Source organism: Calidris pugnax, unplaced genomic scaffold, assembly GCF_001431845.1.
Source record: "Calidris pugnax isolate Ruff unplaced genomic scaffold, ASM143184v1 scaffold24, whole genome shotgun sequence".
Lineage (NCBI taxonomy): Eukaryota > Metazoa > Chordata > Aves > Charadriiformes > Scolopacidae > Calidris > Calidris pugnax.
In genome coordinates this window covers 19,916,539-19,926,256 of record NW_015090922.1, presented here as the reverse complement: position 1 = coordinate 19,926,256, position 9,718 = coordinate 19,916,539, and the positions used below count along the sequence as shown (strand labels likewise).

General features: G+C 42.9%; 1 protein-coding gene across 3 annotated transcripts; it reads left to right on the top strand.

Moving 5' to 3' along the window:
- Nucleotides 1–72: 72 nt before the first annotated feature.
- Nucleotides 73–9,191, top strand: SULT6B1 (sulfotransferase family 6B member 1). Of its 3 annotated transcripts, none has more exons than XM_014950554.1 (8): nt 73–584; nt 957–1,443; nt 4,859–4,971; nt 5,220–5,309; nt 6,324–6,450; nt 7,103–7,197; nt 7,484–7,640; nt 8,519–9,191. In XM_014950554.1, the coding sequence occupies exons 2-8, from the start codon at nt 1,242–1,244 to the stop codon at nt 8,647–8,649; spliced, it is 915 nt and encodes a 304-aa protein (XP_014806040.1). In that variant the 5' UTR covers nt 73–584; nt 957–1,241; the 3' UTR covers nt 8,650–9,191. The 3 variants fall into 3 exon arrangements, with proteins under 3 accessions (XP_014806040.1, XP_014806038.1, XP_014806041.1); XM_014950555.1 differs by having other exon boundaries at nt 74–584; nt 1,360–1,443; XM_014950552.1 differs by having other exon boundaries at nt 73–1,443.
- The last annotated feature ends 527 nt before the right edge of the window (nt 9,192–9,718 follow it).

Here is a 9,718-nt window from a genome sequence, read left to right as displayed (position 1 = left end):
CGGCCGTTGGCGCACCTTCTGCGCACAGGCGGGCTGCGCACCCGCGTTCCTTCCGCTCGCGCCTGCCTGGTACCGTAACGGCCGATACAGCGCCCAGACGGGCAGCTGGGGGACTCGCCGAGGCGCTGAGCTGCGGCCCGGTGGCAGGCCGGCTGCCCGCGGCTGGGGAACGTGGCAGAGAGGAGGCCCGTCTCCCCAGGCGGGGCCGTCGCTCAGTGCGGTGATGGCGCTGGGTGCGGTGGCTGGCCTTGGCCGCTGCCGCTCGCCCTCAGCAGCCCGCTCTGGCTGCCGGCAGCGGGCTCGACTCGCCACCGCCTTTCCCTGCTGCCTGGAGGGACCCGCAGCCCTCGCCTGGCCGCTTTAGCTGTGAGCTGTAAGGGCCTACCGCAGCGAAGAGGCCCGGCCCGGCCAGGCCAGGCCTTGCTGCCCCGCGTTGAGGCTCTTGATCAGGTGCTCCCTGTGAGGCAAAGGAACAGGCCAGCCGTCGGTGCTGCTCTGCTCTCTCTCTGCTGGGAGAGCCGGGCTGTGCCTCCAGGGAGCCAGCCCCGGTCCGGCTGTGTTTCCTGCGAGGGGAAAAGTGCTAGGTCTGTTAAGGCTCACGGCTGTTAACATGGGATCCTAGTTCTGTCATGGGGCTGTTGGGGGAAAAAAAAGCACCATGCAAGATCACAGTACTTAATAGTCTTTTTAACATCGAAAAAGGACATTAGTACTGATTAGCTCCCCCGGGGAGTATTTAGAACCTAGAGTGGCAGCATCCTTTCTGTTTTGGTATTGCTTCTGCTCTATGGTTTTGATTTCATTGTTTTTTATTACTCACTACCTCTTATTTATTGCCAAAATAAACCCTCTTGGGATTTTTCTTACTGGGGACTTTCTTTTCTATGCGAAATGCTTTTCTTCCCTAGTGATGTTATGTAATATTAGATGTAATATTTTACTGCTCTTTCTTACAGGGTGATTCATTTTCCAATTCAGTTTTCCCTGGTGGCTGAGCTTGCAAGTATTACTTGCTCTCAGTGGGACTTCTTATTATAGTAGTTCCTCCTCTGTGGATTTTAAGTGGAAGGATCAACCCAGCTTCCATTTCCAGAAGGGTGGGAAGAGAGGAGAGAAAGAAACATATCAAATTCAGGGGAGGGCAGTAGTGCTAAGGGTTTCTATATCACCACTTAAAAACATCCATTTAAAGGCACTTACTGCCTTAGACTTAACAGTTTCACACCCTGAAGGTGGTAAACATGGCTGAGGATAAAAAAGCCTTTGTTGATGAGATAAATAAAGCATTGGCAAAGTCTGAAGGGCTTACCTTGAGGGATCTGCTCTTCTCCTACCGGGGGACCCCGTATCCTGTCACAGTGTGCAGTGTGGAAACGTTCCAAGCCCTGGAGAAGCTGGAAGCCAGAAGAGATGATATGGTGCTGGTATCCTACCCTAAATGCGGTGAATACATTATAAATTTCTTGCTGTAGTCTACAACAGTGTAACTAATTAGCTGACACAAGAAGAAGGAAAAGCAGCTGATTGTGGGTGTACATTGTGTGAGGATATTAGGCATTTCTACTACAATCAGAGGCAGCAGGTTTTTTCTTCTTTATCTTAATTAAGCAGGCTATTGCACTGCTTTTTAATATGGTTTATGTTTCTGAAAGGAAAAAAAACTTTTAGTGTTCAAAGGTATTTTGGGCTGAAGAAGTGAGGATAAAGTACATAGTTTTTTACATATCAGTGGAACAAGACAACTTTGCCAGTATGAATAAACTATTCTGAAAATCGTGTTAGTAATGTAGTGTAGTGTACAACAGCAATGAAGTTATGCATTAGACTCTTTCAGGTGTACAAAGTGACATGGCACAGCATCTTTTCTTGTAAAATTAATAAGCTGTTTCTTGGCATTATTCAGTATCAGTGTTGTTTTTTGTTTTGTTACTGCAAAATGGTATTGATTAAGACATACTGGAAGTTTCAATCTTTTAGTCAGGGGTTTGCAGAAAGGAGGAAAGGTGCAAGAGGAACAGTGGAAAAAACCCCAAACAACCAACTAGTTGATTTTCATCAGTTTTATTAAATGTCAGTTGTGGTGGTTGCTTACAAGGCAGGCATGGGTTCTGCTAATCCAAGCATGTATTTCTTCTTTGAGACCCAAGCAGTGGAAGCTTAGGGTTGTCAGAGAAAATGTGGGTCCAGGGAAGGATTTCATTGCATTAGCATGGTATCGGATGGGTTCAAGTTGGACTCTAAGCAGAGAGTCCTAGGTCAAGGTCTCATTCAGCACGCAGAATTCCCATTGGCTGGCAAGTTCTGATCTGGAAAGAAGCTGTAGTGTATTTAGGGGCTTAAGAAGTATGCCTGTAGTGTTTAGGGTGAATTTATAGCAGCTGTGAGATGATAGAACATTGAGCCAAGAGAAAGAGAGGGCAAATACAAAGGAGGGACGCGGCACAAAATGTGAAATGTGCATGTTTATTTTAAGGAGCCTGTAAAATTCCATTGGGTTTGAGTCCAGAGTTCTGCTGGACCCTACAAAGACCTAAAAGGTCATTGTCATAACTTGGCACTAGCTTTGATTTCTCACAGTTTGGAAGAGCTCAAGTCATGGAGTCATGATTCTGATTGCATCTGAGGTTTAGTAACACAGCAAATTCCTATTCAGGGAGAGGGACCAATAGATAAAGAAATCTCACACTATAACTATCTGGCAGTTCATGGTAGGTCAGCAGGGGGAAATTTTACTAAAGACAGACCACCAGCTGTTCAGTAGGAGAGGGAGAGCACAGGTGCCTGTGGTTTGGCGGGGAATGCAGGACCCTGCTTCTGGCAGGCAGTGCTGGGAGGGCACCTACAGGACGTTTCATGGAAGAAATGGGAAAGCAGGAGGGAGAGAAAATGCTGTGTTAGTGCAGTGCGGTGTAGTTACAATCTGCAGGTAAATCTTCTGGAATTTTTTCCCATTTGGATGTTTGCTCTTAAACTCTTAAACAGTGCTAAATAGATTTGTCCTAATTGCCTGTAGCTTGCAAAGTGGAGGTAAAAAGGCAAGAAAAGAGGATAAAGAATGAAAAGGAAAGATTATCTGCCTCACTTTGAAACCAGAAATTGCTGTGCTCCCTCTTGCCCCTTGATACAACACTTGGACCCAACAAGCTATAATGTCACCAGGCAGTAATAAAAATCTCTCTGCAGCCCCCTTTGCTTCTTGAACCAAGGGAGCCTGGTGTCTGGCTTTCTCTGCCAGCTTCTCAGGTGTTTTCCATGCAGGGCTCAAACTCGTTGGCATTTGCCAGGTGTAGATGGTCATGAACATTCTTGATGAAGGACTTGCACTGAGGCCCTTTGAAAGCTTTGTCTCTCAAAGCTTTACTATTGTCCTCATTTCTTTTACTTAATAAACATTATGAAGGTTAAGTTACAGTAAAGTCTCATTATATGAAAGGTTTCCCCCAATTCAGCTGTGGGGGAAAGGAAGTGGAGAGGAAAACTCTGATGCAGAGATCTACTGATGAGGTAGGGGTAAAGAACAATGGAACTCCAGGATGCAGCACTTCCCAGGGAAGGGTCTCACAGCTGAGAGGCCATTAGGGGATTTAGAGACTAGGAATTTTACATTTATCAATTGTAGCTTTTTGTTAAAATAAAATTTTTATTTGTGCACATGCACTGGGCAGACGAGGACATGGATTTGGAGACTCTAATGCTTTTGGCTCTGGTCTATCCTTAAATGGGAGAGTTATAAAAATTATATCATTATACAATGTCTTTTATATAAATATGATATTGGGTGGCATATAAATGTAATATATGTATTATAAGACATTGTGTGATGTATACAAATGACATGTATCAGCTGCTTCTGTCCAAGCATCCTGAGGCACTTTATGTAACATAGGGTGGAAGTTGGCCCTTTCTGGGAATAACTTCCCACTGAAAGCACGAGAGGTTAAAGCTGTTTGCACTGTGTGTTCCCTGTTAGTGCCTCTAGCAGCTGTGTTCACAGGGGACTCGCAGCTTGCAGGAGGCGGCAGCAGCTCCGCAGCTCCATCTCCGTGGGCCCAGCAGGAAGCCTTCCAAGCACCTCCCCACAAGGATGTGGGGAGGGTGCTGTGGGCCAAGGTGAACATGCCGTTTCCTCGCTCTGTCCTGCCAGCAATCGGCAGAGCATCAGTGGAGCAAATGCGATTCGTGGAAACCCTGGGGAAGCAGGCATCACTGCACGGATCCAGGAGCTGGCCACAGGCTCATGCTGGAACAGGATGCGATATGGGGGAGGTTTTGCTGCAAGATCCCTTCTGAAGGGTGAGGAAGGATGCAGGTGTCCAGTGGGTAGCAACTCTTCTAGTACGTGTTCTGGCGTGCACTTTATGGAGACGGCAACAGGCACAACTGAGGATAAGCACTGGCACTGACATTGAATGGATGACTCCATTTCGTCCTTGACCCAGGGCAGTAGAGAGAGGCAGACTCTTTCCTCGGCAGAATGAGGGAAGCTCCTTGCTCATTTCTTACTTCTCCTCTCCAGACCCTTCCCAGGTGTCTCTGTAAAAGACAGGAAACTTCCCTTTATTGTCTGTCACTGACTGCTTTATGAATATATTAAAAAAATGTTAAGTGCATCGTTGAGTCGGTTCTGCCCCCAGTGCTTTCTACATGCCAGTTATAAGTGAGCCAAGAAGGTCACAATTAAAAAGTTGTTGAGGATCTCATTAATGGAAAACATTATTTTGTTATTACAGAGCTTTAGTGTTATTTGTCATTTGATGACTCTCTATTATGCTGAATTAAGCCATGTAATGAGAAGGCTCTGAGAACTTATATAAATCTCTGATATGTTTTATTTTGTTCTCTGCGTTTCCTTGTGCAGGTGTGAACTGGCTTATCCAGATTTTAAATGATTTGATATTTACAACTATCCAGAGTAAACCTGTAAGCACAGAACTACCATTTATTGAATGTGGAGATCCAGATAAATATGAGGTTAGTGAAAAGAAACTATTGAACCACTTAAAGTCTGTTGTTTTCTCTCTCCTGCACCCCCGCACACAAGTTATTAAAATGAAGTCATGCAGCAAGTAAAGATATTTCTCCTGAGAGGGGAAAAAAGATAATCTTGGATGACTAATGCCTTTTGATGAGGGGCTGGTTTACACAGGCGACTCTCACAGATCATTGCTGCACCCATGTAATAAACCTGTTCTCACTTATGGTTCTGTTTATTTCTAAAGAGGATGAAGCAGATTCCATCTCCAAGGATTTTGGCAACACATCTGAATTACGATTGTCTCCCCAAGTCTATTTTCAAGAACAAAGCCAAGGTGGGCTTTTTTTCTTTTTCCAAGAACAAGCCTCATCTCTCTGACAGTAGCAGCATGCGAGAGGAATTTTGGGGCCACAACCTTTTTCTTGCGTCCAAGCAGAAGGCACTGGGAGAAAGCAACTTGGAGACAGTGGGAGTCTCATGATGCCTGGGCTGGCTTAACACCCCTTATGATTAGACTAGCCTTACTGATGCTGTAGTTGACATGAACAAGAACAGATTTAGAGGCTGTTGCAGTGCTCAGAAGTGGCTGGAGTATCACATTTTCCTTTTTTTATGCTACAACTTTTCTGTGTGCAGCCATGATGGGAATGAATGTGGCAGCAGTGTCTCTGGGACATATTGGCTGTCTCTGCGTAGTCAAACTGTTAAAACTTTAGCATTTCTGGTACTGCGTCAGTGGACAATGGTAGATACATAGCACTTAGGAGATGTACCTCAAATGAAGGAAATAATTGGTTAAGGAATGGGGATTTTTCCCATGTTCCATTGATATTTTTTCCTGTATGAGACAGGAAAATATAGAATGTGTCTAACAAAAAAAAAAAATAATGTGTATAACGTGTCTTCAGAAGTGTTTGTGCTTCTCTGAGGATTGCAGTCTCTTAGGATTTCAAGAACATTATTGCCATGCTTTGAAAAATGGGAGATGATTGTAACAGCAGCTGTTTTCCTGAAGGAGAATCATACAGAGCTTTTCCTAGCAGGGGGTTGGCAAATGGCTCCTTACAATTTCCCAGGTCTTAGGTAGTTATGAGATAGTATTCAATGACAATACTACAGTTTTTCCAGTTGCTTCTTTACAATTGCTTTATGACATAAGGAAATCTTAGAAGTGGTAACAAGGTCTTTATTATAATCACGTTATAAATTTGCTCTCCATGCCTTAACTGATAAAAAAGTTTATAGCCCCCTGAATGTTATTGATTGCAGAATGTTTGGTTATACTCTTATTTTCGTTGCCAGGGGAAATAAGTGATCTAGAATTGTTGACCTCTTTCTCCCACTCCAGATACTAGTGCTGTTTCGAAACCCTAAAGATACAGCTGTTTCATTTTTCCATTTCCACAACAATGTGCCAAGCGTCCCCAGTTACAGCTCCTGGGATGAGTTCTTCTCAGAGTTCATGAATGGGAAAGGTATTGTTATAGTTAATGAATGTAGCTGAAAAAGCAACAGAAAAAATATTTAAAACAACTAAATGAGGCCAGTGGGAAAACAGCTGTGTCATAATTAGTTTACTGATGGCCATACATCACAATAAAAGAGGCAGCTGAATGCCAGAACGGGGAGCATATCCAAAAGATGCTTTGCTTCTGGGTATTTTGTTCTTCCAGGCAAGGGTGAGGGAGTTGCATGGCAGCTTGATAGTGGCATTTGGTCAACATTCTGCCACTTAGTGGTGGAAGAAATGCTACATCTCTGAAGTGGTAATGAAATAACAGTTTGTTGTCTTTACTGTTTCTGAACATGAGGCCAAACACCTCATTAGCAACCCAAATTTTAGATTTAGAGTGGTTTAGGCTTTGGCTTTCAAGAGATGTTTAAATGACAATATAGTAACAGAGGGAAAGCACATAGTGAAATTAGTATTTCTGTGTGGAAACCATTTACCTGCAAAAATACAGAGGAAGCCTCTGTCATTGTGTTGTCCACAGAAAGGGCAGGCTGTTCTGTTTGTTTACATTGATGTAACCGACAGGCAACAGAAGGCAGTTCTTCAGTTGGAGAGAAATAAGTACCCAGTAAGAAAAGAAGGTCACACTGATGGCTTTTTTCCCTTCTTTACAGTCGGCTGGGGATCCTATTTTGATCATGCAGTCAACTGGAACAAACACATTGAGGATGAGAATACTATGTTCATAATTTATGAAGACCTTAAAGAGGTAAAGTAGATGCTGTGTACTTGACAGGCTAAACACATCTGGGCCCATTCCCTGAAATCTGCTGAAATTAACAGCAAAAGGCATAGGTTTCTGAAAGAGCAAAATCAAGTTGATTTTGATGTTAAACTGAGTCTGACTATACAAGAGCAGAGCTCCAATTCAATGCAGAAAACATACTGTGAAGGCAAATATTACTAATAGATGATGGCAATGCACATCCCAAGTGGATTAAATCCTTTCTTAGAGGAACATGTTGCATGACTCTCTTTCACTGTATTGCTTTCAGAACTTGACTGCCAGTGTAAAGCAGATAGCTGAATTCTTTGGATTTTCTGCAACGGCAAAGCAGATCCAGTCCATTGCAGACAGGGCCACTTTCCAGGCAGTGAAGGATAAGGCTCAGGAGACTCATGGTGCCGTTGGCTCAATTCTTTTCCGTAAAGGTAAATTTGTTTGTATTTTGCCAGGGTGGTGAATGGTAGCACTGCATCTTCGGCAGACAGGAGTTTGGATCAGTAGATGGTTTTTGTATAAAATCTTTATGTATAAAATTCAAGGTGGGAGTTGTTTAAGAAACACTGATTGTGATTCAAAACACTGTCACTTGATTTCATCACAAGGGCCATTACCGTTCAGTAAAGCCCTGTATAATGTGATTAGCAGAAGTGCCCTACAAGTAGCACACCCTTTAGTTGTGATATGCAGTAAGCACTAATTAAAGCAAAGAAGAGTTTTATTTTGGCTTCTGTGTACTATATGATAGCCTCCAGATTGCACTCTACTGAGTGCCTCCACAGATTTTTCTTCTTGGGTTTTCTAAATAACCCTTGTAATTGCCTGTGAACCTCACTCAACACATGGAATTGAGACACTCCACAGACTGAGCTTTGTCTTTTAGCCATGGATCAAGCTACAGCTGTAGACTCAGACAGCCTCAGACTGTGGGTTCTCCAAGACCTAGATTAAAGGTAGCCTGCAGCTTAGGACAGTGCCTGGTTGCAGTGCACAAAACTCCTGCAGTTGATTTCACAACTGCTGGACATCTTTTGTAGTCTGTTGCAACTGTTCAAGACACATGCCAAAGCTATGAAGGCAGACCAGTAGCTTCCTATGTTTATTTTATGTTCACGTTCTATTGAGAACACCAAACATAAGAGTGTATTCTTGGGCCAGAGATTCTTTTCTTGCAGGGAAAAAAAGAAAAAAAGGATTATCCTGAAATGTGGCAATAAGAGAGACAAGGTGGCTTTTTTTTCTAATCATACTCCTTGATTCTTACAGTCAAGAGTAATATTTTATTTTATTTTTCTTTATGTTCCAGGTGTTGTTGGAGACTGGAAAAATCTTTTCACTGAAGCCCAGAACCAGGAAATGGATGCCAAATTCAAAGCATGCTTAGAAGGAACTAAGCTGGGAACAAAGTTAAAATATGATGTGTACTGCAAGGCCTGAACGTTCTTTAGAGAAAAAACTCATGTCCAGGCTGTTTTTCATTCACTTTTGTGAAATTAAATAGAAAGTAGGACAGTATGTGATTTAAAAATTTTGAAAATCCATGCAATTTGCAAATCTGTTTCTGCTGTCTTAACTTACACAAGAAATCCTTCCTTGTACACTTAGTAGATACAGTACAGTTAGTGTCATTGACTTCATTGGATTCTCTTAAATGACCGGGTAGTTCTTTGGCCTCACTTGCTTTCCAACAGTGATTTTTAGCTTTGATGTCATGTTACCTGACAGAATCCTGTGTGGAATATATATGCAGTAGTTAAACCTGCCAACATGACTGGAAATGTATTCAGTATGTTGGAAGGGATTTTCCAAGAGATTTTAAAAAACAATCATGAAGTGTCATTTTGATTCTTAATTTCTAAGTTCATAGTATCCATATATCATTTTAATTTCTAAGTTCATACTGTAAAATTAAATTTCAGAAGGTTTTGTTGTAGTTGCCTTTTGTCACTTTTGGTGTGCTGATAAATGTGTGAAAAAAGTAAAGGAACTCAGTGGTGGAAGTTTTCTTCTCCTTTCAGCAATAATATTTTTCTTCCTTTTGGGAGTGTGATGTCTTATCCTGAGCAATTCAAGGGATTGCCTTGGACAGAACTTGCTCATGGAGGTTGGAGTCCCCCTCCTGGTGGTAGCTTGCTTCATTGCTTAACCTCAACAGAGGGTTACCCATGGGGGAAACTGGAAATAGATGTTGAGAACAGCAGGTTTTGTCCGGGTGATTGTTGGGACACCCACCCTGTTTTGGATGTTGAAGAGGCACATGAAGAAGCTCCTGGCTGGGCAGGACTGGGGGGAAGTCACTTCTTTATGGTGTCAAGGCAGGGGTGTTGGTAACCATCTGGTTGACTTGTTTAGAAGAAGAGACTTTAGACATGAGAGAAGGAAATGTGCTACTTGCAGAACTCTGGAAATTGAGCCGTTGTCTGGGTTTGCTGGGGTTACTTTATGCCTAACAGCAGTAAATATGATCTCAGAGCCAGGATGTGGATTTTTTTTCTGGATGTCTGTC